Raw genomic sequence first — 25767 nt, 5'->3', positions numbered from 1 at the left:
GCTGAACATCGATAAACCAGACCCACCCACCAGTCCCGTACCTCCTCCCCGCTCACCTTTCCGCCAGAACTTAAGAGACGCTGTAGCCAAACAAGCAATATTATCTCATCATAGCGAGCCAATAACATATGGTATATCACATGAATATAGTTGCCCAATAGATCAAAATACACCCTGATCTAGTGTTTAATTGTCCTTGATTTCTCGTCTAGGCCCTCTTTGTACAAGCAAGAGCCATGAAGCAAGACCATTGACAGCACCTCAGCCTGGAATCACGCCTATTTCTACAGTGCCAATCGGTATTATCCCAGAAAATAAGTCTCCGACATCTCCGGGTATCTTACTTGACAGTCTATACAAACGCACGAGCACTATTTGCAGTCAAGCACCTACTTACAATCGCTCGAATGCACCTGAAGTTCCTAAACAAACCCGACGAAGCATCTCTCGAAATTCAGTGTCGTCGAGAAACATGTTTTTATTAGGTGATCCAACAGAAAACGAGAAATTTTCGTCGCTTGTGGCACACAATAAGTCTGCCGAATATGAGAATGTAAGCAGCCGAAGCACCGGCCAATATGTTTCAGTAAGTAGCTAATTTATAATATACTCACGCTTATATGCTTCTTATCATTTTTGCCGATATTATTTTTGTCTACATATTTAAAGTGTCTTCGAAAATACTCTTTGACAGAAGACCATACTGATCCTGGAAAAGGCCTTCGGCGAGTTCTTTCCCAGCCTCAGCTTGCAACTACAATGACCTATGATACAAAAGAAAATGATTTTCGTGCAGCAAGTTCTGATGAAGAAACATTATCATCCAAAAATACGGAACCTAGTCTACGTGTGTTTGTCGTTGGGTCTAATATCATAACAAACGAGCGTGGAAAAAAACTCGTTTCTTTTATAATATCTGTGGGACAATCAAAAGAAGTATCTAGAGAAATAACAGAGCTCTGGAAAATTGAAAAGCTCTATTCAGACTTCCTGGCTTTAGATGCACAGGTAAAGGCTATTCAGACGCTTTAAAGAATATAGATTAATAGAATTGTTGGAAAACAATAATAACGGTAGCTGCGAGGGCAAGGACGTGGAAGAAACGGAAAGATAGGTAAACTACCCGAAAAGGGTCTCTTTACAACTCATGCACCTAGTAAAGTAGACAAGAGAAAGGTAAGGATATTAAACATATATATATATATATAATTATATACATTGATATTTGATTTTATGTATTTTTAGATTGCTGTAGAAAAATATCTACAAAATGCTATCAATATGATGCTGCCTGAGAGTACAGAACTTCGCTTGTTTCTTAACTCCAATATTGTAAGCATTGATAAGCAAACAGCGCAAGTAAGCAAAAGAAAACTTGAAAAACATATAGATAAATTGACTCACCAAAATTCCACAAGCTGCCTGGCTGTAAACAAGGTTATCTCACCAAACGCGGGAAGAATTTCGGTGGATGGAAGACAAGATACTTTATATTGAATGGCTCAGAACTTCGGTATTTTGAGAACGTATGTTTTATTAATATATTATATGGCTGTATCTCATATATTAATGTTTTTAAGCTTTGATTTGTACAGAATGGGGGACCCTTACTTGGCATTATTCATGTTGCAGATATATTAGTTGAAAGTCAGAGCTCCAAGCTTTCAATTGATACAAGCGACTACAATATGTTTAGACATTGTTTTGTACTTCTCGAGAGACGAAAGACATCTTCCAATGGAGTACATCGCCACATACTGTGCGCTGAGTCGGATACCGAGCGCGACGAATGGCTAAAGGCTTTAAGCCAGAATGAAAACTACAGTCATACATACAATGCCGAATGTGATACCAACGTAATAGCCAATACTCAACACTTGCCAAGGAGATCAGAACAGATATACGTTCAAAGAGATGGGGTAGATTTTATTGGTCCAGACGTAAAAGAGCCAATGATCGAACCTGAAAATAATCACCATAAAAGCTTTGTTGGAAGTGAACAAACTTATTCTGCTGCCCATCGTCCATTTCGCTCAAATTCGGATATGTCATTTGTTCTCGGTGAATTAGCGCAGACCAATCTTCTGTCAACACACTCCCACAATTCTTTTGGAAACACTGTTGTTGGAAACCCTATATTGCTACAACGGTCAAGCTTGGACCAGGCTAATATTCATTGTAAAGACAACGCACATTACCAAGATTATGCTTCTATTCGTCAAACAAGCACGGAATCGTTTTTTGGTCCGGGGACATACACTAGCCAAAGAAAGACATCCACCGAGCAATACTGTTATGATATTGATGGAAAGAAGATAAAGCAAAAGACAAACAGACGAACCTTTTGGGCCAAAAAGATTTTTGCCAGCTCCACAGACACACAGGCCAAATCAGGGACGAGTGCTCCTTCATCAACACCTTTAATCAATGGTCAGATAGCTTTCCGTGCTTTCTTATCTCGAAATGTTCCAGAAGCAACCGAAGGTTCGAATGGCGAGCTTGTGCTTAAGCAAGTTGGACGCCACCAAAGCAAGATACCTTTAGAAAATACGTCTAAACAAGTGTTTGGAGTTCCTCTTCTAAATGCGGTAGAAATATCTAAAGTATCAAACACATACAGGCTTCCACTTATAGTGTATCGATGCATTGATTACCTTGAAACGCAAAAGGCAATATATGAAGAAGGAATTTATCGGTTGAGTGGGAGTGCTGTCAAGATAAAAGCACTAAGGAGCAGATTTAATGAAAGTAAGTGAAGTATAATAAGGAGTATATGTTTTTGGTATTGCTTTTTTTTTAAATTTGGAGATAAATGTTTTGAAGAGGGCGATATAGACTTTATTGGGTTAAATGAATTTCACGATATTCATGGGATTGCCGGACTACTCAAGTTATGGCTTCGTGAACTCCCATGTCATGTATTTACCGATGAGCTATTACCCAAGTTCATGTCTGTTATTGGTATGTGTTATTGACAAAACAATAGGATAATATTTATACAATGTTTACGATAGATCTTGTTGATCGTGCAGAACGTGTAAATGAGCTTCAAAGGCTAGTCTCTATTCTTCCTATAGAAAACTACACATTACTACGAGCACTGACTGCCCATTTGATCCGGGTTGTCCAGAATTCTGATGTAAACAGAATGACGCTTCATAACATTGGCATAGTATTCTCTCCAACTCTAAAGATTCCTGTTGGGATATTCTTTTTATTCATATATGAATTTGATGCGATATTCTCTACAAGCAAAAGTACAAAACCTGATATTGAAGCCACTAGTAATCTTCCTCAATATCTTAGTATTATGAACCCTACTCAGAACAACAGCTTTGATTTTCCGGTCTCTAAAAGTGACCCAATTATTAAAAGCCAAGATAATAGCTTTACATGTGAGGAACATAAGTTGCTCCATCGAAACAGTATGGCCTATATGGACAGTGCTCCTTCTTCCATTATGGGATTAGAGGAACACACAGATGGTAAGTCTCATTCTGCTACAATGTATTTAGGTAACTTATGCTGTTATACATTTAGTCTCTGTGTCAATTGGGGACGGTGAAGAAGAAGAAGATGGTGATCTTTGCATACGTAATGAATACGAGGATTATAGTGATACAGATGAAGATGAATATCATACTCCAATTTCTGCATTCGCTAAATAGACCTTTTTTTTTGTCTATATTGTATACCTTTAATTTTTTTTTCATAGCTTTGATACTGTATTTTCTCCGCATTTTTAGCATATTATTCTCATTTACCTTTTATTCAGAAACTGCCTTTAAGATAAAATATAAGTTATTATAAAGGTTATTGATGAGAGTATCCATTTCTTTTCAGAAAATAGGAATACCAGTTGAAATTATATTTATATTATTAAAGAAAGTAAGATCAGAATCATCTGTTTAGCAAACAGAAAATACAGTACCGGAAAGAAATGTTTCGCCAATTTTAACATCCACTATGAATAGTAAAGAAGATACCACAACTTCAAATTCACTTCTAAAGATGCACAATACGCATTGAAATATAATACTTGGAAGAATAAAAGTGAAAAACATATATATTAATAATGTAAGAAAAATATGTAGCTTTAGCAGCTAATTTGTTTAAATTTCTTTTTCTTAAGTAAGGCCAATCGATTTGGTATATTCAAGCAGCATCTCCTACAAGTTATTGCTGATATTTTGTTCCACTCTTCCAACAAAGCAGCCTTAAGCTCATTCAGAGAATTTGGCCTGGGGCGTCTTGCTCTGACTCTGTTATCAATGATTCCCCGTATATTCTCGATGGGGCTAAGGTTAAGGCTGTTGGATGGCCATTCCAAAACATCAATACCATGTTCTTTCTTGAGCTTTCCTGCAACTTTTGATTTATGAGCCCTGAAATAATCTTTCTGGAAGTTGTAGCCACCGCTGCTAGGTACAAGAAGAGCATGCAAAAATGAAAGAAAGTGGTCTCGAAGAACTTCTACATATCTTGGACCATCCATGTTTTCATCTGCAAAAATAAGTGGACTAAGTTCTCCTGACCAGATACACCCCCAGACCATAACCAATCAACCATTTCCTTGCACCTTCGGAACAAAGTGATTCGTATCAAACCTCTCACCAGCTTGGCCCCAGAGCTTTCTGTTTGAGTTCTTCTTATATAGCACAAATGTTGACTTGTCACTCCAGATAACAGTTTCCCACTGTCTATTCCAGCCTTGCACAGTTTTGTATCAAGCTCGACGTTTGGCAATGTGTGCCTTAGTAAGAAACGGTTCTGATACAGGTTTACGGCAAATAAAAATCCATGCTGTGTAAAGCTTTACGCACGGTAACCTTGTTGACATTCTTTCCCGTGTCAGCACTAGCATCATCAACAAGATCATCCAAAGTTGACCACCTGTCTTTTTTGATATTCGAAACAATACGTCTTTTATCTCTAGGTGTGAGAAGCTGTGGTTTTCCAGAAGACTTTCTGTTATCAGCAGTTCCTCTTTCTTTATATCTCTTTAAAAAACATTGAACTGTTGACTTGGGTACATTCAGCTTGGCTGAAATTCTGGCAGCATTATTTCCATCAAGTTAAAGACCAAGAATCTTTCCTTTCGTCGAATCTTAAAGCATGTTATAGGGACCATGAGAGTTGTTCTTTTATGTATTTGGAATTATGGTAGATATGTTAATTAGTTTTTTAAGATGTTGAGAAATATAAAATATAGGTTATAAAGCAAATGTCCAAACAGCGCGCTAGGGTGCGAAACGTTTCTTTCTCAGACTGTATATATATATTGAGGTACTGACATTATCATATATGTGCAGGACAGCTTTGTAATATCTCTGGGAATATTAGATATTAATTGTCTCTAGCTGCCACACACAAGTTCTTTTTGATTCGTTTATTTTATACAGACCCAAGCGATACGAGTTTGATCAATTATTCTGTTTTTAGTGATTTTGATCCAATAGACTAATACCTGCACGATCAATATGTTCAATGATATGATGTCTGATGCAATCAGCTCTCGATATAGTCATATTTCTGAAAACATTAATATTACTCTCACTATATAAAAAAATAGGACTAATTAGCAGGAAGTAGACGAAATAGCTAAAAGGATAACAATAAGAATAATTGATTTATGAATACAATGGGAATATTACTTGCGTATTCAATATATATCTCCCGCTCATTTCTCTCTTTTAAACACACACACAAAAGATATTTTATTTTATCTTATATTTATTTTTTAAAAGAATAATAGCACCTGATTCTTTGTACCTGCATTATATGGCTCGATCTTCTTCAGGATATAAACCTGACTTGATACAAATGAAGTGTGAAAATGGTGGTAAGATATATGACACCCGTTATATTCTCCCCACTCACAAATCACATCGGTGAATAATGGAAGGTGCAAACTTGCCAACGATAATTTACTATAAAGTAACAAGGGTCAGCTTACTCGGCTACGAAAGCGTCCACTGCCAGTCATCAAAAACTCTATACATGTTAGCAATAAATAGTCAGTAGAATTTATTGCAGGTTAGTTCCTCTATCTCCTATAACATCACTATGTTACGATTGGCTGATACGCTTTACACAGCAGTCCGTCCAACAACAAAAAAATTGCCTGGGCCTAATATTAAACTGTAGTACTACGGTTGGGGTTTATAAGTGGTCTGGCATTTTGTTAACAAGAAAAAATTCTCATGAGCTGCTAATATTTATATGTGGATTGAAGATAACAAAGAAGAGGGAAAACATCCGATAGTCAATATGATTTTTTACTACTTTGGTACATGTTTTCTCTTTCTATTGGTTATAATTTATATTAACCTGTAATCGTGTAACTGTTATACAACGGAAGGGACAGCCAATAAGAAACAGTCATTAGATAACAAAAACCAACTTTCTTGTAAAGTAAATCAAAAGAAAATGAAGCAAAGTAAAGAAGTAAAGAAGTAAAGAAAGACTTGACTTTGATCAGTTGTAGTAACAACTCTAAAGACAGAGTACAAGCTTCAATAACGGCAATTTTCAGGTTACTCTAAGTTGGTCTGTGCACTTCTTGTTCCAGCAGAAGAAAATTTTCATTTTATTTTTTCGGGGGTTTAATCAACACAATATAAATAAAATAAAGTAAAATGGAATAGAATAAAATAGAATAAAATAGCATATTCAAAAAGAACGTATCAAACATATAATGAAGCCCTTTTACAATAGTAAAGTACAGACCTCTTGATACTTGGACTTGGTGTTGATACAAATGTACAAGAACTTACCACAGTGTAGAAGCGTTAAATATACATGAACCGGTTGGTTGTTCTTTTTGTGTGTGTGGTAATCCTCAGAGGGCGTGCGGTACCTGTATTAATCATCATGTGAAAATATATAGGTTGCTTGGTAGTTGTTTGGGGGAGACAATTCTTATCTACCCATACCTATGTGTGTCAAGTTGATAAAGGCGTATAAACAAATATATTGGTAGCTTAGAGTGTGATGTCAGCGCGACTACCATCAAAAAACAAAAAACATATATATACCTCAGTTATTCCCACCTCCCCTGTTTTTCTTTCCTTCGCACTTTGTTTAAACATCATTTATCTCAATGAATTCCAAAGTTTATAACGCTCTCTGCGCAGCCTTTGCGCTCGCATACCTACTTGCCCCAGCTCTCATATTCATCCCTGTGATGTTATGGGAAGCTTCTCCAATGCCCTCTGCCTTTTGCATGGCCAAACCTGCGAGAAAAAGACGCCCCTCCATGGCGGGAGTGGGTGCAACCCCATTTGTTGACGCGAGACCGAATGGCGAAAATCGAGTCGAAGCTCACGATAATGTGATGCGCCAGACAATCCTTGGCCTTGTGTCAAACTGGGTAGGCTCTTTGTGGTCTACTGGTTCACGAACAACGGGAGAACCCTCAGGTGGCTTGTTGAGTGAGCGCCAAGGAGGTATCCTAGGGCATATGTCTGTTGATGAGTCCTCTTCGGAGGAGGAAGACGTTGTTTGTGTAGGAGAGTCGAACGTGTTCTTTGGAGTAGGGCTTCGGGAATATATCCCACACCTCCTTCCCTTGGATAAGTTGGAGCGTGGCATTGATACAATGGTGTCCCCAGTTGACGGCGTAGCTGGTACCTGTGGGGAAACCCATGCAGACCTCGACGAGGGTGTGTCGAGTGAGCTTGTAGACATATGCGATGAAGCTGAGATCAGCGTACGACTCAGATTCATCTGTGAAGAATTTTTCTCAGGGGGTTTTGCAAACCCAAGACTCCCTGCAAGATTTTTTGACACGATGTTGGAAGAGGAGCTCAACGCCTCTGAAAACAAAGGTCATTGCGACTCATTGACTGAAGTCGCTGAACCAGAGTGCGGTTTGGTTTCTAAGCCAGTTGAGGAGACTTTTGTCTTTGGACAAGAGTCCGTTCAGACCCCATCGGGTTTGAACAATGCTGGCTTGAATGATCCCAAGCCAAAGTTTGGTACAGTGCAAGGTCTAGATGAGGCGTTCGCTTTATCTTCTTGGCAGTCAGTGAATGGCTTTTTTTGGGAATGTCTCTCCACAGGACTTCCCACACCGATGGAGATTGACGACGACCTGGCTTGGAGTGAAGTCATGGAAGTTGAAAGTCCCATGGAGATTGATGATGATGTCGAGGTAGTGGCGCCTGATGCTGATTGTGGCGAAAAGCTCGTGGCCCACACCTGCAATCCAACGGATGACGATTTACAGTACGTCTCCCAGTCTGTAAAGAAGGATTGCGATACGAACAAGATCCCAGCCTGTGTCCCGCAACAGGTTGTAGACGACAAGGTGGAGCACGGCGTGATGCGATTGGATGCGCCTATCGCTGTTACTGCGCTGAAGCCTCAGAGTCACAGTGCCAACAAGTCAGGTGAACAGAAAAAGGGCGGAGAGTCACTTCCTGCGTCAGTGTCTGGTCTGCTCGCCGACGGGGCAAAGAAGGTCGGAGAGTGTGCTCCTGCGGTCTTAGGACCAATCGACCATTCAAAGACTGTTAAGCCTGGCAGTCAGAGCGGAAAGAAGGCTAAGGACATCAAGGTTGTAGCAAAGACCGAGACAGCCTCTGCCTCTCGCGAGCAGCAACCAGAGGAGACCAAGGCTGCGCCCAAGGTCTCTATGCCTGGAATTCCAAGAGTGCTGGCTTCCCGCGCTGCTAAGGAACAGGCAAAGGATTCCAAGGGCAAGGCCAAGGAATCCAAGGTTGCGGCAAAGACCGAGTTGACCTCTGGCTCTCGTGAGAAGCAGCCAGATCATTCCAAAGCCGAGACCAAGGCTCCAATGGCTGTGACGTTGAAAGCGCTGGCTTCCGGCGCTTATATGGAGCAGTCAAAGGACCCCAAGGTCGAGTCTTCCGCCAGCGTCGGGAGACCCAAACGTTCTCTTGTCAAGGGCAAGAAACCAGCGAAGTCATTCGATGCGCCAACAAACAACGGTTTGTCGGCCGCCGAATTCCAGGCAAAGGGTTTCTAAGATGCCAAAGATTCGGTGCCAGTGAAGCTTACTCCTCGTGCTACATCCAGTAGCAAGAAGAGAAAGCCTAATTGTGCTTAGCTTTTGGGTTCCATAGGTTGACTTTGGACCTAATTGTGAACGAATGTTGGTTAAGAAACAAAAATTTGCTTTGGCTTGGTTCCTAAAGCCTGGTGCTGTATCCAGCAGTAAAAAGGTGGTGGAAACAAGAATATGGCTTCCAGGAAATCCCCAGACAGATAACTCAAGAATGACAATGGCTGTAGTCACCCCCTTTGACTCGTAAGCTTTTCTGCATTGGTGCCGCTGACTCAGGGAAGGGTTGGGTAGGCAAAGAGGAACAAGCAAAGTACGCCACAGCGTAATTCAAGTCACGAACCGGCTCAAAGGTCCGCACATTAAGATGCGATCTGTACGCTTCACCAAGCGGACATCTTGTCGGTCGGTTGGCCCTGGAGCCAAGCCGATGCGGTCGGAACCAAAGGTCGATCCTGAAGCTTCTGGTAAGTTTTATGGTGACACTGGAATTCCCAGACCTTTCACAGTACTTTTCCTTTGGACTATCGGCGTGGTGATTCACGTTGGGTTTTTTGGTTAAACTGTAAGGGTAGCCTCTTTTACGTTCGGTTCCTACTGCTTTCAGATTCAAAGGACTGGATTATCGTTTCCCTCTGGGATCGACACCATGCTCCGCCTGTTAGCTTGGTTCTGAGTCTTGGCTTGGCATAGACAGTATAAAGAGAAGGTAGATTGTGGAGGTCTACATATGAGTGTAACCTGTGGTGGTACTAGACTGGTTTTCAATCCTGTTTGCCTCTGGTATTTGCCGTTTGTATACATTCGAGGGTGGTGCTTGCACTGCTGTAGGGTTGGCTGGAACCTTTTGTTCGTAGGGTTCTTGTTGACTTCCTCACAGGTCTGAGGCCGAGATCTGTGAGTGGTGGTTTCTGTACGAGTAGGGCTTCCGGAGTCCTTGATTCTGGGTCGTTTTTGGGCCACGGTGGTCCTGTTGGCTTGTCTGGTCTGGTTGGCTAGATTTCCGGTATCATTCTGGTATCATTCTGGAGATCGTTGTTGGCTAGGTCGCTGGCCTGTTCTGTACCTGGGTTCTGGGTCTTTGTAGCTTGAGTTTTGTGCTTAAGCCAGGGAGGATGAATACTGTGGGGCACGGTGTTCATTATGTAGTCATGTCTGGCCGAATGGGTTTTGCTTCCTTGCCGGATTCTTTCTTGGGGTCCTTGGAAGGCTATCGTCAGTCCCCCCTTCTTTTTTTTTCTGGTGAATACCTGAAGATTCACTGGTAAGCTCGAATAGGTCCTTTTGGACTTTGAGTTGACTATACTGTAGATTGTGGAAAATCTATTGCTGGGGGGTAGACAGTCCCAAGAGGTTTCGGGAACACGAGCCAAGAACACCTAGTTCTCACGCAAGATTGGCGAGGTTTTCCCTCACAGACATGATGATATATCAGTCATTATGATTGCTACCAGTCCTTGTGTCCGGACTCAAATGATGCATACACATGCATTTCCAGACATCTGCAGCTATTTTGAGATGGCAAAACCAAAGTTCATCTGCACAAAAGGATATGTTTCAATGACTGATTAATTGGGTATCAGTGACTTTGTCAGTTGAATCAAGATAATCTGACTATACAAAAAAATGTCACTGAAGAGATAGCGTGGAATTCGCCGATGATTTCAAGCATCACGCAAAACCTGTGGTTAGAGTCCTAGCCACCCTCATTTGAGGAGGACTCTGATTAATATGGTCTGGTAAATGAACCAGACCAAGCAGGGTGAACTAGAAATTGTCACCAAAAAAAAGCAGGTTACAGTTAGCAGCTGGAAATGCGTATAATCAAGAAACCAAGACCCGAGTCCAAGGTTATTTATGCACACTTTCAGTTGTGAAGGAGAAGCAAGATTACTTTCAAGAAACCTATCCAACTCAGGTCGAGACAAGTGCTTACAAGCCGTATTTATGGAAACTCGCAGAGAATTCAGTCCAGTATCAAAACAAAACTCTCGAAACCAAATCAGAAAAGCAAAGCTGAACATGGAAATCAGAACAAACAGCACAAAGCAACATGGAAAAAATGGAATCAAGCCTTCAAGTACAAAAGGTTAAAATCAAGTATGCTGACCCAGAGTCTCGCCATCTCGCTGGGTTGGCCAAAAAGCACATGAAGAGTCTCGACTAGGATATGGTTACAACAAGAATAAATTCCTCGTCATCATTCAAGACTATTGGCTCAGGACTGCAAAAAGGTATTTGAGATGACCGGGTTTATATTATGGACCGAGAACACCAGCAGGAACAATTAGAGGCCGGCAGTAGTAAACAACAGGGCTCAAGGCAGAAACAATGTGAACCACAAAGCAAGCGATAAGGCAATTTTTCAAGGGTTTTTTCTGTCTCTAGACTTCTTTGTCAGAGACAATACCAACCATTGGTCCGTCTATCCAGAAGATAAGTACTATTTATACACAATATGTCTCGGTACTAATTATATGATATTTTTCTCTTCTTTTTCTTCTCAAGGTCGCCCTGTGACAGGGCTCACAATATTACAACCCTTTAGAGGATACCAGAGAGAGTTTGTGAGCGTTAGACTTTACCAAAAAGGTAAAGCTGCTCGGCACGCTAGTCGTACCTTTTCTCTCCTCAAAATATTGTACATTGCATTGTATGCCTGTATATATTTAGGGTTCTTGGTGTGGTAAGCCAAGATCTGGTAGCTCCTCTGCCATTTGGTGGTCAAATCCTTTTGTGGTTGACCCCATCGCTGCAAGTTGGCACATTGTTTCTGCTGGAAGTTTGGCTGTTTACTGTTGGTGGTCTCGTATACCTCCTGCTGGTGGTCAAGGTCCAATCCGCCCGGTCATCGAAGAACATTTTGCAGTCCCGAGCCTGAATCCTGTGCAAGAATGACAGCAGCAAGAACCAAGTCAAGCAAGAAGAATACAAAAAGAAAAAGATACAAAAAAAAGATACAAAAAAAAAGATACAAAAAAGAAGCAAAAAAAAATTATATTCACAATTATCTCTCTATCTCAAGTGGAAACTTATAGACTAGCAGAATCCCTGAAATGGTCAAGCCACGGTTTGCTTTTATGTCCAAGTCCAATTCTAAGTTTTGTCCAAGTCAAAGTCAAAGTCCAAATGACCAAACACTGTCCAAGTACTGGTATAGTACTAGTCCTAGCACACAGATAAATACAAACAAATAGAGAAGTACACAGTTAGAGAAGTAGACAAATACATTCACACACAAACACACACAATTTCTATTTTTCTATTTCTTTCTTATATACACACACACACACACACACACATACACACAAACACACAAGCACACAAACACATAGTCATATTCATAGTCATAGTCATAGTCATAGTCATACAAACATACATATACACACTTATATACATACATACATGCATACAAAAGTAGAGGCGCAATTTCTATCAAAGTCCAAAATCTGGGTTGTACATCCAAGTCTCAAGGCCAAGTCGATTTCCAAGAAGGGGTCCAATGCAAAATTCCAAAAGCAAGTTCCAAAAGAAAAACCAAAAACCAAATCCGAGGCCTATACTAAGTCCTCCTCTCCAAAAGGATCAAAAGAAATCCGAACTCGAGGCATATACTAAGTCCTCCAATCCAAAAGGATCAAATCCAAAAACCGAGGCGTAGACCAAAACCTATCAGAAATGATCAGGCACATTAAGTCCTCCACTCCAAAAGGATCAAAAGAAATCCGACCCTGAGGCCTATACTAAGTCCTGTCCAAAGATTACACAGGCATATACTAAGCCCTCCTCTCTCTCTAAAAAAAAACAAAAAAAAACAAAAAAAAAACAAAAAAAAAACAAAAAAAAACAAAAAAGAACAAAAAAAAAAGAACAAAAAACAAAACAAAAAAAAGATGAACAAACCGAAAGAACTCTGCATTGGAACCTGGACCTGGATTGAAGCAAAGCTGCGAACTGGAACAAGACTTTGGATTAGGACAAGGTATGAAATCCTTTTTTACATATATACATACAAAGCAAATGAAGTCTTTGAACAAAAACAAAAAACAAAAAAATGCTCAAAAAAAGAAGCTCAAAAAAACAAAAGAGCAAAAAGAGCAATACCAAAACCCCCTTCTCTTATTACTATTATGTGAAATTGACTGGACAAAAAAAAGAAGTAAAAAAAAATCAAAAAAAAATCAAAATCAAAAAGTCCAAATTATCCCCTTTACTATGTGTGCTGTGTTCGGACAAAAAAAAAGAATCAAAAAGAATCAAAAAAAAAATCAAAATCAAAAAGTCCAAATTATCTTTTTATTCTTTTCAATATCAAAACCATTTCATTATTACTATTCTGTGAAATTGACTGGACAAAAAAAAAAGAATCAAAAAAGAATCAAAAAAACAAGAAAAAAAAACAAAAAGTCCAAATTATCCCCCTTATTATTTTGCAATACCAAAATCCTCCTCCTCCTCCTATCACTCTTAGCTTATATTGACTGGACAAAAAAAGAGAAAAAAAAACGGACAAAAAAAAAAGATCAAAAGAAATCAACTGTACAAAAAAATCAACTGGACTTGACTGGAATCGACTGGACTGGACTGAAGTAGCATGAACTTGACCATCTTATACTATATTTAATTTAACTTATATTTACTTTATAAAAATCTTTGAATAATAAAATTTCCCTCATATGTCTTTGATATAGAATACACTATCTAAATAACCATGAGCCCAAATTAAGAATATTTATTAAATATTTTGCTCCATATTAACACATCTACTGTGAAACAAGATGCTGTGTTTCACTAAACCTTCATAATACTGCATGTGTATCTTACATTATATCAATATTTCAATTGTTTTTTATTATTTTAAACTAATGATAATAATATAACCATCGCCCAGTGCTATATCATAATTTGCATTCACGGCTATTTCGATACGAATATTATGTATCATTATTTGCCTAATTTATCAAGAGATTATTCTCAATCACATATAAAAAAAAATAGGGAAAAATCAAACAGTATTCACATTTGACTTTTAAAAAGTCCGCATGACACTTCCCATGAGTGAACATCCCATCTTCTCTCCTAACACTACAAATATGATATACCACAAAAAGTCAGCCTCATGCACTGCAATTCCTAGCTACACAGAATTGCATTCAAGGACTACATCGATGACTAGCATGTCTGGCAGCGGTGCTGTCTCATCCGAGATCACACAACGTCCTCCTAAGCTTGAACACCATCCCAATCAAAACTTAAGCACAAGTACCAGCAGCTCACAAACCCCCAGGAACAACGCATCATCACAGAGTACATCTGCTGAGCAGAATAGTAGTTTTTCTAAAGATGTAGTAAAAAGTGAATTGTCTTCTATGCTCATTCAGAGTAACATGTTCTCCCTACCAACTGTCTGCATCTTCTCACAGAGCGCATTAGCCAATGAATATTCAAATGAAACCGAGATTGCTCCATTTGTTTACCCAGTTACAACATCTCTGGAACATATAACAATGCTTATTGGTATGCTTCAATCACTGCTGAGAGTGGTTGATGAGACATCTACGGGGGAAGAGGAAGAAGAGGACGAGGAAGAAGAGGACCAGGATGATGAAGGAAGTGGGGAGTGGGATAGTGAGGATACTATGCTGGATGAAAAAAGTGAGGATAATGTATCAGATACAGGCAATTTTGCCATCCTTGGGTTAGGCGCATTCAAGGTTTCATTGTGGAATAAGATGTGCGACCACATTCTAGATGGAATAGTTTATAAAGATGATCTGTGCTTGGTAAATATGTGAATATGTCTATCTGTTAGGGGGCTACTTTGATTTAATCTTGGGTTACTTTTACACCATACCTATATATCCATATATCGATATATCTATATATCTATTTATCTATCTATCTATCTCTTTAGGTCATCATAATGTCCCCACGATTTTCAGATCGAATGATCACAAAACATATGCAGCTTTTAAAAAAATCTTTGTCCGAATCACAGCTTATAAAACGGGTAAGGCCTTTTCTTTCCAAGAACAAACAAAGAGCATATTTGATGTGAACAAGAATGCTGCTACTTATTTAGAGCTTTTCTACGGATAAAGTTGGCGAGCATTTGGTATCGTTGGCCCATTATTGGTTTGATCAGCCAGATGATGATGATAAGGACATTTGATTATATTCATCCCAAAATCAAAGGCATAAGCCATCATTCAAGTAAACCTTTTTTTTAATGTATTTAATGACACAAAGAAGTTGAATTGTGAATAATCATAAAAATCATAGTAAATATCATTAAAAAAGATATATATATATATTTTTAAAAAAAAGGAAAAGGGCTAAATATACAATATAAATATAAATTTTAATTTGAATCAATAAAGAGCCGCGTACTTGGCCAGCAAAAAAATAAAGATAAAAAAATACGGCTTTTGTTGTTGTTGTTTGTAAGTCCTATATTTACAAGAAGTGAATTGAAAGAAAGAAAGAGTAAGGTGTGTGTGTGTGCGTGTTTATAGAAAGGGATAGAAATGCTGCTATATATATCCTGCATTTTCCCGTGGTGGAACTGCAGGTGGAAATGAACGGACGAGATTGTCACAGGATGCCTCACGCCTGTGTCTAATTGCAGAGGATGCAGCTGGCAAAGCAGGGCGTGAAGTTGGAAGAGGTGTAGAGCGGTTTGACTGGAGTGCGTCTGGAGTGGGTTCTGTAAAGAGGGTATCGATGTTGTTGAGAATAAACTCAATTGATCCAATTTTGTGATTCATCTCAACCAAATCACGCTTTTCATCTTCATGGCGCATTAATGTTGGTCCAAATATGACAGCGAGGTTCTTTGATGTCATGAGATTTTCACTGCTTCTCTTGCGTACACTGTCAAGTCAGAAATAATAATAATAATAATAATATAAATATAAATACGTGATTTGATGTGCTATATTGACGTGTAAACTTACTTGCTCAAATGCAGCATTAAGCATTTAAGTGTATTGTAATGCTCTATGGGTAGAGACTGGATAGCCTTTCCAAACATTTTTATCTGTTCCGCTGCATCAGAAAGCACTATTGAAAATAAATAAATGTAAGAAATAGAAATAACAATAGCTTTCTAATATGAAGAAATTACTTACTAATGGCCTCCATGAATTTGGTGTGTCCATCAAAGGTGAATAATGGATTTGGAAGCTCTCTAAAGTACTGCTTCAGCACACTTGTCACGGCACATATATCATTCCATCGTTCTTCATCTAGCAGATTAGGAACATCGTTTTGTTCAAACGCTTGCATGATCAAACGCATCTGTCCAGCCCCACCAGATTTTCGATATATTCCTTCATAATCCATCCCTACAATAGTCATAACATATATAAGGCTGTTAACTCTTTTCTTTTAAAATACAAGATTCATTTTAACACCATTACTGGTATTAGCTTAGTATCTCATACCTCGCATTTCTACTGCAGCAATACACTTTAATACGACCAATGGTACAGTGGCTTTTTCGAATTGAACCTGTTTGATTAAATCGGTACCAAAGATAACAACTAAGCAAAAGAAAAAAAAAAGAAACATTGGCATTAGAGATTATCACCCTATGAATATTGTGTATATATCTAACCAGTAGCTATCGACAACCACAATTTTTATATTCCGTACTCAATTTTTACCTTTTTGTGAATTATCGCCGTCATTCTTTGAATCTGAACTCGTTTTTCGGCTACAGGCCAGGTTCACATTGTAAACGCATTTTGAATGGGTTATTACACCACAGTCTGTTATATAATAGCAACAATAAAGTTAACCATTTTGCTTGTCATCTGTCTGTCTATTTAGTTACCTTGGCACTTTAGCTCACTCACGCGCCACATCTTTTCATTGCAGGCTTCACATTTTACTGGTCGCATAAATTTTGTCTGTAAGAAATTGTGCCCACCCACTCGATGATAAACCACCTCAGAAGAATCTTTGGAAGATTGCTGCTGCTGTTGATTTTGTTGTTGATTTTGTTGCTGATTTTGATTTTGATTTTGATTTTGGTTCTGGATGTGGGTGTGATTTTTTAAACTTTCTGTTATGGTTTCCATGGGACGGCCTGGGTTGGGATCATAAGGTATGCTAATTAAAGCATCTTTTTCCTTGGATTTGTTCTTATTGCCTTTGTTACGTCTGAATTTGAACAGCCTTGGAGCCTCAGTTGCGCTAAAGCTATCTCTTTGAGCCATTTGTCTACTTGTTGTTGATGATGATGATGCTGTGGTGGTGGTAGTGTTTTCTGGAGCTGTCTTATCCACTTCATTTGACGACGACGATGATGATGATACTTTGGATTTCTTATTATCCTTATCCGCATTTGGGTCTGTAGTCAGGAAACTTGTACCAGCCATGATTGCTACAGCTTCGCGTTCTCGTTCGGTCACACGTCGAGAGAGATCGTTGTTCAGTGAGGTTAACTCAGCATTTTTTGTATTGAGCATGATCATCTCAGTAATTATGTCGTTGCGTGCCTTAACGAGTTTCCCATAACCAGATCGCATATTGTCAATGTCTTTACGAATAGAACCGAGTTGCTGCTGATAAGAGTTCTGTAGGCGATCCTTTTGACTTTCTACAGTTTGACTAAGTACATGATATATACATTAACAAAAAAAAGTATAAGCTTTCTCTCTCTCTCTTTCTAAACATCTTGTGCGTGTGTGCGTACCCATGCACGTATAATTTACCTTGCTGAATTTTCCTGGATAGTTTGTGACATTGTATCTAACTCTGCCAAAAATTGAGTACGTTGATTTCGTAAATCCTCACACGCTTGTTCTAGTTGGATTTTAGACTGCGTCAACTGCCCGACTTCTTCTTTTGAGAGATCCATAAATTGGCCAGTTCCCATAGCATTAGCCTGTTGGTAAAACGACAGTTCACGCTGTAGCTTGAGGACAAGCTCTTCGGCTTCTTTCCGTGCCACAACTTCAGCTGCAAATCCTTCTTTGACAGCATTAAATTCACCAAGCGCTTTTCTACTGATTGTCTAATTATTTTATTTTTAATTTATGTATTAATACATTATCTATATATATATATATATGTGTGTGTGTGTGTGTATGTGATTTTTTCCCTCCTTTTCTCTCTCTTCCTCTGATTTTCAATATTAAATATATAAATGTGTATATTACCTTTACGTTTGCGAATTTGCTTTCAACATCCTTTAGACGAGCTTTTGTTGCTTCTAATTCTTGTCTAATTGCCTCAACTTCCCTAGTTCCGTATTCTCTTTTGGGAGGCATATTGAGGGCAGGGGTTTGTAATGCCATGAGATCACCATCTGTATTAGGTGCATCTGCTTGGTTTGGTTGGTTGCGTGTACCAAGTGGTATTGTGGAGCGTGTCTGTGGAGGACTTGGTGTGGTGTCCATTGAGCGTCTCTCTGGTGGGCAATCTTCTCCAATTCCAGAATCCAAAACTTTACTAAGCATATTATTGAGGTCTGCCAGCTCCTGAAAGGCTTTGTAATAATAATATTAATAGTAGTATTAATAAACAAATCCTGTATTCATTTCTGTGCATGTGTTGAAGAATAATTGTCTGTTTTGTATACATCATCTTACTTAATATTGATGGTGCAGCATTCTTTGATCCGACCTGGGATTCGCTGTTTTTGGGGATTGAATTGGACATGTTTGTGGTCTGTTGGGGGGATTTTACTCTTCTGCCTTCAGATTCAAGTGATGTGTTTCGACTAAGACTGTGATTTCTGTGAAGCCGCTCCTCTTTCCGTTTCTGTCGTAATTGTTTGCGTATCTCGTGGCAAGATGTACAAAAGATACCCTGGAATTATATAGTGTTTGGTTGGCCTCTCTTGTTTCTATGTCTCTCTTTGCCTCTTTCCTTCCTTCTATTCTTATTGGCGTAGACCGATTGTTGTTATTGTTTACCTTACTAGTCTGAGTAAATATGAGGTCCTCAATCTTTACATGGCATTGAACACATCGAAAACACTCGGCATGATAAGCCTCCTCCCCTAGACAAAATTAAATAAGCATACATACAAATATATAAGAAGACATATTTAACAGAGTTGCATTGAATTGAATTAAATTGGGCTGAGCCAAACTGAATTGATAATTATAATAATTATAATAATAATAGTATAATGATGATGATGACAATGGTTACTGGATTATTATTATTTTGCTGTACCTGTCATGATAGCTTCGTCCTTGATTGTTTTGTGACATGAGTGGCAGCTGTATGAGCAATCCTCACACACGGGACTTCCATCACGAAGAAGTAAATGGTTGCTGTAGCATTCAACTAATTTTCGGCATTTCGCACAACGGAAACTAAATGGGTTGCATCGTGAATGCATTACAAGATTGCCGAACAGGAAAGAGGGGGAGGGGGAGGGAGGGAGGGGCGAGGAAAGAATGGGAAGAGAAAATGATGATGATTAATAATGATAATGATAATGATAATAACAATAATAAATTTCAAGGGAAAATCATTAGGGGTTGAGGTTTAGATAAAAGAAGGAATAAAGGAAGTAAAGGGGGGATTAGAGGATAGGAGATATAGATATAGATTTATATGTATATGTATATGTATATGTATATGTATATGTATATAAAGATAGAGTATGTGTGTCTGTGTGTGTTTGAGGGGAAGGGTTGAATCTACATACCATTCGAAATGCCAGATTCCTTCTCCAAACTGAACAACTGAACCATCTTCAATAGGCTGAAGACAACCATTGCAGTGAGGGTCCTCATATTCTTCTGAAGAATCTACCAAGGTTTCCTCGTAATAAGGATCCATAGAATATAAAGTGATGTTTTTGTGTTGTATATAATATAAATGTAGATAATGTATGTATGTATGTATAAATATGTATATATTTAAGGTAGCTTTTAAAGAATGTTATAAAGGAAGGAAGGAAGGAAGGAATAAAGAAAGTAAGTAGCCAAGTAAAGAGGTACAAAGCAAAAGAGAGAGAGAGAGAGAGAGAGAGAGAGAGAGAAAGAGCCGAAATGTATTCTGTGTATTCTGTGTGTGTGTGTGTTTCTGTACAATTATGGGCAGGTTGTCTAATATAATAATTGAGGGAATATATTGAAGCGAGAGAATCGATTCCATTCCACTCTATTAGTTTATTTTATTTTATTTTTGTTTAATTTTCTGACTTTATAAAGTTTTAATTTCTTTATTAGGACAAAAGGGTTCAACATTCGCTGTTTGTAAGTTAAATATTACAATTGTATTTTTATTATTATTACTGTAAACTGTAGATGTAAGAATATATATATATATATATACTAAGGAAGGGACCCGCGCCAACGACAGCTGATAGCGTATACAAAAGTGGCTGGACTGATACAGAAAGTGGCTGATGTTGGTCTTTTTGATATTCGTATAAAACTGTGGCTAAAAGCAAAAAGTAAGATAAAAAATAAAATAAAATAAAAAAAAGGCAAAAATGAGTACCCCTCCTTTATTACATCCTATCATTCTTAATATAATTGTAATTAAATTTTAGATTAAAGTAGCTCATATATAAGAATATATATATATATTATTTGCTGACAAGAGAATAAAAGTAAGAACCTCTCTTGTTCAATTAAATGTTCTATATAAATAAAAAAGAGCTTCTTTGTAGGAGTTCGAACCGAAAAATAAAATATATATTGAAATGAAATGAAACAAATTGAAATATAAAATATATGATATTAATATTAATATTAGTAAATAAATAAGGAACCTATCTTCCCTTGGATATTTTATTCATCTTATAATAAAAGATGTGCGCATGCATACAATAGGTAACGCAGTCGTTCGCACAAAGAGGTTATTTATGGCTATTAACAAGGTTGGGCAGAATTTTTTCTTTCTTTATATATATATGTGTGTGTGTGTGGTAGTTGCTTTAGATATTTAGCTTATCTTGAACTATAAAGTAATTAAATGTATTACTATAGGTTCAATTGAGGATCATGCCTTGTTGAGGTCCAGCTGAAACCGGGTATTTCACTTTATACAAGTATTTCATAAGTCTATTGTTGGTGGACAATAGAAGAAGAAGAAGGTATATATATATATATATATTGTGTACCAGATCAAAGCATTTATTCTATTAATTAAAAGATCAAGGAATTAAATAAATTAAAGAAATTAAAGAAAACCTCCTGATAGTTTTTGGTTTAAAGATGGTATCTTGTTCTTGTTCTTACTTTAAAAGATAATTGCAAAAAAAAGAAGGAGAGTATGTGGTCTATTTAAATGATGTGATCTGACCATTATGTCCAACATAAAACAACAGAAAAAAAAGCTTAAAGGGATATATATATATATGTATGTGAGAATGTGGTGTATATAACACAACAGGAGCCAAATACTTTTTTGACATGGTTTATTTATTTATTTTATTAAAATGAGGTAGAATATATAGATATTAATGTGGCGAGTAGGCTTTGTGTGTGGGCGTGTATTTGATCTGACCAAAAAAAAAAGGAAGGAAGGAAATGACAGTTTGATGTGTGTAATATATTGTAGCCTAAGATGGTCTAGAATACATGGGATATTAATCTCGAGTCAAATTTAATCCGAATTAATGGTTCTGGATTCAAAGTCTTTGAAAAGACCCGATTTTCTTTTGAAATACATCTTAGTAATATTGATATTGATAACAGGCTGTTTCTACCTTGACTTGTAAGCAAACAAGTAAATTCAAAACATAATATACCTGTTATTATTTCTATATTTATGTGTTTGTGAGTAACACGTAGTTACTGACTCCTTGGTCCCTTGTAAAGCATACCTATATATCTATATATCTATATCTATATTAGGTTGAACCAACCCTGTTATAGATTACCCTTTTTTTTCTAGTTTTTTTTTATAGTCTAATTACCAAGAATTCTTTTTTTTTGTGCCAAGATGTTGAGCTCTGTATGGTTTGAATTATAAATCTATTGACTTCACAAGATTGTTTTCAGAAAATAGTCAACGGTCAACGGTCAACGGTCAATGGTCAATGGTCAATAGTCAATAGTCCAATAAACACGAGAGAATTTATCTTTAGAGTTTTGATTCTGATATATTTATAAGAGCAATTATTGTATATTAATAAATATCTTATTTGGGCTCAATTCAGGTAATGAAACTGTTTCAAAATTAGTAGCCATTTCTTTGTATATATAGATTTTTTCTAATTAATTAATTAATTAATTACTTAATTATAAGCTTTATAATAATTATGCTACACACATATTATTATCATTACATACTAATAATAATAATAATAATGAATGGCTATAAAGAAATATAACTCTTTCTCTCTGTGTGTGTGTTTGTGTTTGGAATGGAGAGATCATTGGAACTGAAGAACAGAATAAACCAGAGTACAGGCTGGAAATCGAGACTTTTATTTTTGACATTTTGGGAACAAAATAGATCAGGAAGTCAATCTATATAACCTATTCTCGACTATGATATCTTAAACAAAATATGGCCAATCTAATGAATATATAATGGCAGTTGAGGCTTTTCGGCCTATGATAGGCTTTATACAACTCTTCTCTATTGTTAAAATTGTATAGCACACGATTACCAGGTAATCTAAGCTTTGTATTTCATTTTAGTGGAAAAGGGCGAATAAATTAGAAAACACGCAATGATAACTATAAGTCGTATATCAGATCATCTGAAATTTTATCCTGTCTTTCTAATTAGATGATTATGAAAAAAAAAGTCTTTAAGCCCTCGCTTAAAGTATTTTTTTTCATATAGGATTCTATGCTTTTAGCTTATTTAGACCAGCTTTACCTATACTTTAAACCCAAAAATATAAGTCTAGAAGGTCTATTAGGCTGTTTAACCTCCCTACTACTAATATTAAAAGGTAGTTTACAAAGAAGAATAAGAAGAATATGTTATATTTATGATAGCGAGATTTATACTTATTATGCTCATTTCCAGAATATGCATATATTTATGTATGTATTTTTTTTTACAACAATTGAATAACAATTGATTCTATTTTAATTAATGTATATTATTATTAATATCACTTTTGTTTTTTAGCTAGACTATTGGCAATGGAAAGCAAGAAACCGTCATGTCCATATTGCGCCATCAGCTGCAGCCCTATAGGGTATCCATCAACAGCAGATTTTCCAAACGGAACAGTGATAGCAGGTAAGCCTGCAAGGCTTGCAGGCACAGTCATGACATCGTTCATGTAAGCATCCACAGCCTTGACATCATTAGAAGATTCATGTCTTTCGAGGACGTCCGTCATTCTTGGGGCAGAGGAGATAGCACTAGGTGTAAGAATAACATGCACCTTGGTACTTTCTTGACCTTCTTGCTCAACAGAAGATTCGTAAAGCGCATTGTGCTGATAGAAAACTTGATCAAAATCTGCTTGGATTAGTCTTCTTGCCTTTTGAGCTGGCAAAAATAAAGTATCAAATGTTCTACACAGATAAAATATAATAATTAGTTGAGGAATCTCATCTTGAATAGTCTTATGCGGCTTCAAGCTTTAGAGAATGTAGCCCTACCCTGCTGTCAGGACATGAGTACCGAGCAATATACGTCTTTGAACTTCTGCTCCAAACCCCTCTGCTCTTGTGTCTGCATACAGCATCATGTCACCTGATACCTTTGCATTGCTTCTGTGACCTTTTTTGAGACATCAGTATGTTTGTCTTTCTCTCTCTGTGTAGGTCTACATTTTGTGTATATATATATACATTTCTCTTTCTTTCTTATAAAAGTAAAGCACACTCCCCTTCATTCCACTCCACTCCACTACACTACACTACACTACACACCATCCCTCTCCTTGCCCCTTCAGTTTACCAAATCTAACACCGTCGTATCTTGCTAAATTCGAGCTTGCTTCTGCCAAAGCAATAATGTAATAGGCTGGAAGAGCAAGATGAGTGTGTGGTAGCGATATAGATTGGATCGTGGCTCCTTGCTCCTTTAGAAACTGGATACCACTGCGCCAGACATCCACAACATCATCCGACATTGGATCCACATAATATTCCTGAGGAATACCCACAACTAGACCCTTTAGATTGCCCTTTGTCCATTGAGAACGCAGAATACTATCGCTTTCGTCAAGCTTTGATCGAAGTTTATCTGGCATAGAAGATGGATCCTTGGGATCGTGTTTAGAGATAGCATCTACAAAAATGCAACCAAAAATATATAAAGTTAAAACCCCTGTGTGTATATGTGCGTATATTTCTGTATGTACAGTTTAGGTATATTAATGTCAGAATTTACCATACACCACTGAAGCCTGTTTTACAGTGCCTGACAATATTCCAACAGTATCAAGGGAGTTAGCATAAGCGACCAGACCATTACGAGAGCATCGCCCATAGGATGGTTTAAATCCTACCACGCCACAATAAGAGGCTGGTAGTCGTACAGATCCACCCGTGTCAGATCCAAGAGCACTACCATACCCGGGTTTCTGTCAGTTAGCAACTGTAAAAAAAATTCGATGATACTTGTTTTTCAAAGAAAAAAATGGTTTTTTTTTCTTTATAAAAAAAAACTTACGCTGTACACATCTTCATGCCAACGGCAGCGGCACTACCTCCTGAGCTTCCTCCTGCCACTCTACGATCTTCTTCTTTGACATCTTTTTCACAAGTAAAAGGATGTTGAACAACACCAGAATCACTGTAGACATTTGCCGATCTATAAAATTATACAAATATGTATTTGTACAAACGAAAATCAATACATTTATGACAAGTATTCCTTGTTGTTGGATTTGCATTTTTAAAATAATAATAATAAAAAGCTGTATACATAATATATTTAAACAAAGACAAAATTACCCCATGCCAAACTCATCCATGTTAGTTTTTCCTATTAAAATAGCACCAGAAGCCTCAAGAAGCTTTACAACCGTAGCATCATAAGGGGAGGTGAATCCTAATTAATCGAGTATCAGTAACGAATCTAATATACACACATATATACACATGTATGTATCCCAATTGACTGTACAGATAACAATATCTTACCTTTGAGCATAACAGATCCACATGTAGTTGGGAGTGTAGAAGTACAAAAATTGTCTTTTATACCCATGAGCATTCCGTCTAGAGGACCCATGTTGGTACCTGATAATTCGATTTTTTTTTAAAAAAAAATTAGATTATTGATTCTTTGCATCAATACAGAAAACAAAAAATGACAAAAAGACAGAATAAATGAATGTCTTGCCTTTTTCTTTACGTTCTTTCGACTGGGTTTCTAGATTCTCTACAACATTTCGATCTTGAACTGAAACGAAAGCATTGAGTGTGCTGTTATGCTTAGTAATTGTGTCGAGACATTGCTTCAAAGATAAGCTAGATTCTGTGCGTTTCCACTGTTTAGTTTGTACGCACACACAGGTATATATATATATGTGTGTGTGTGTGTGTGTGCGTGTGTGTTTATTTGTATGTATGTATAATTATGAAATAATTTTAGTACATGTATTACAAAAAAAACCTCTAAAAATCAAAAGGTGCAGCGCAATCAAACACTTGCTTGGTAATTAACTGACACCCAAAGGCGATTTGTGCGTGCCGATCGGGAAAGCATGCAGTCAAATGAAGAAGTAAAAGAAGAAGTGGAAAAAGCCTAAAGTCTGTGACCGGTGCCTGTCTCTTGAAGTTATCTCAAAGTAATAGACCAAGTATGTAGTCTGTAGTATGTGTTGCTACAAGCCCATG

General features: G+C 37.5%; 9 protein-coding genes across 9 annotated transcripts; 5 read left to right on the top strand and 4 right to left on the bottom strand.

Annotated features, from left to right (window-relative positions):
- Positions 1 to 3016: 3016 nt before the first annotated feature.
- Positions 3017 to 3247, top strand: PHYBLDRAFT_103465 (hypothetical protein; the record flags this gene model as incomplete). Its single annotated transcript, XM_018427767.1, has 1 exon — positions 3017 to 3247. A coding segment is annotated over one exon (231 nt), but the record flags the coding sequence as incomplete, so codon positions are not given.
- A 1534-nt stretch (positions 3248 to 4781) lies between these two features.
- On the bottom strand, positions 4782 to 5528 carry PHYBLDRAFT_59335 (Homeodomain-like DNA binding domain-containing transcription factor; the record flags this gene model as incomplete). Its single annotated transcript, XM_018440474.1, has 2 exons — positions 4782 to 5044; positions 5468 to 5528. 2 exons carry the CDS (start codon positions 5526 to 5528, stop codon positions 4782 to 4784), a joined length of 324 nt encoding a protein of 107 aa, XP_018293844.1.
- Positions 5529 to 7102: 1574 nt separating this feature from the next.
- PHYBLDRAFT_142794 (hypothetical protein) lies at positions 7103 to 8992 on the top strand (the record flags this gene model as incomplete). Its single annotated transcript, XM_018430875.1, has 1 exon — positions 7103 to 8992. The coding sequence occupies one exon, from the start codon at positions 7103 to 7105 to the stop codon at positions 8990 to 8992; it is 1890 nt and encodes a 629-aa protein (XP_018293843.1).
- Positions 8993 to 9116: 124 nt separating this feature from the next.
- On the top strand, positions 9117 to 9590 carry PHYBLDRAFT_142793 (hypothetical protein; the record flags this gene model as incomplete). Its single annotated transcript, XM_018430874.1, has 2 exons — positions 9117 to 9274; positions 9323 to 9590. 2 exons carry the CDS (start codon positions 9117 to 9119, stop codon positions 9588 to 9590), a joined length of 426 nt encoding a protein of 141 aa, XP_018293842.1.
- A 47-nt stretch (positions 9591 to 9637) lies between these two features.
- Positions 9638 to 10170, bottom strand: PHYBLDRAFT_142792 (hypothetical protein; the record flags this gene model as incomplete). Its single annotated transcript, XM_018430873.1, has 2 exons — positions 9638 to 10023; positions 10095 to 10170. 2 exons carry the CDS (start codon positions 10168 to 10170, stop codon positions 9638 to 9640), a joined length of 462 nt encoding a protein of 153 aa, XP_018293841.1.
- A 715-nt stretch (positions 10171 to 10885) lies between these two features.
- PHYBLDRAFT_142791 (hypothetical protein) lies at positions 10886 to 11926 on the top strand (the record flags this gene model as incomplete). The annotated part of the gene is made up of 5 exons (XM_018430872.1): positions 10886 to 11108; positions 11145 to 11262; positions 11343 to 11468; positions 11577 to 11601; positions 11702 to 11926. The coding sequence occupies 5 exons, from the start codon at positions 10886 to 10888 to the stop codon at positions 11924 to 11926; spliced, it is 717 nt and encodes a 238-aa protein (XP_018293840.1).
- Positions 11927 to 14070: 2144 nt separating this feature from the next.
- PHYBLDRAFT_165783 (hypothetical protein) lies at positions 14071 to 15200 on the top strand (the record flags this gene model as incomplete). Its single annotated transcript, XM_018435307.1, has 3 exons — positions 14071 to 14811; positions 14943 to 15038; positions 15111 to 15200. The coding sequence occupies 3 exons, from the start codon at positions 14071 to 14073 to the stop codon at positions 15198 to 15200; spliced, it is 927 nt and encodes a 308-aa protein (XP_018293839.1).
- Positions 15201 to 15238: 38 nt separating this feature from the next.
- PHYBLDRAFT_186024 (hypothetical protein) lies at positions 15239 to 19964 on the bottom strand. Its single transcript, XM_018439183.1, has 12 exons — positions 19701 to 19964; positions 19220 to 19362; positions 18955 to 19040; positions 18628 to 18847; positions 18196 to 18524; positions 17749 to 18050; positions 16866 to 17644; positions 16696 to 16800; positions 16474 to 16572; positions 16159 to 16374; positions 15985 to 16090; positions 15239 to 15901 (listed from the first exon to the last, which is right to left on the bottom strand). Exons 1-12 carry the CDS (start codon positions 19832 to 19834, stop codon positions 15562 to 15564), a joined length of 2859 nt encoding a protein of 952 aa, XP_018293838.1. The 5' UTR covers positions 19835 to 19964; the 3' UTR covers positions 15239 to 15561.
- Positions 19965 to 23078: 3114 nt separating this feature from the next.
- On the bottom strand, positions 23079 to 25159 carry PHYBLDRAFT_110164 (hypothetical protein; the record flags this gene model as incomplete). Its single annotated transcript, XM_018428154.1, has 7 exons — positions 23079 to 23490; positions 23578 to 23671; positions 23849 to 24211; positions 24314 to 24489; positions 24596 to 24736; positions 24880 to 24976; positions 25069 to 25159. The coding sequence occupies 7 exons, from the start codon at positions 25157 to 25159 to the stop codon at positions 23079 to 23081; spliced, it is 1374 nt and encodes a 457-aa protein (XP_018293837.1).
- Between the last annotated feature and the right edge of the window lie 608 nt (positions 25160 to 25767).

Source organism: Phycomyces blakesleeanus, assembly GCF_001638985.1.
Source record: "Phycomyces blakesleeanus NRRL 1555(-) unplaced genomic scaffold PHYBLscaffold_6, whole genome shotgun sequence".
Lineage (NCBI taxonomy): Eukaryota > Fungi > Mucoromycota > Mucoromycetes > Mucorales > Phycomycetaceae > Phycomyces > Phycomyces blakesleeanus.
The sequence above is the reverse complement of the archived record's forward strand: the minus strand, read 5'-3'. Positions and strand labels throughout refer to the sequence as shown.

Excerpts from the sequence above, each read along its gene's own strand:
- PHYBLDRAFT_186024 (XM_018439183.1), bottom strand. The coding sequence starts at position 19,834 with ATGGATCCTTATTACGAGGAAACCTTGGTAGATTCTTCAGAAGAATAT. Across the intron at positions 19,363-19,700 it reads GGAATCTGGCATTTCGAATG|TTTCCGTTGTGCGAAATGCC; the intron begins GTATGTAGATTC and ends CAACCCATTTAG. Across the intron at positions 16,375-16,473 it reads TGCTGCAGTAGAAATGCGAG|GGATGGATTATGAAGGAATA; the intron begins GTATGAGATACT and ends TGACTATTGTAG.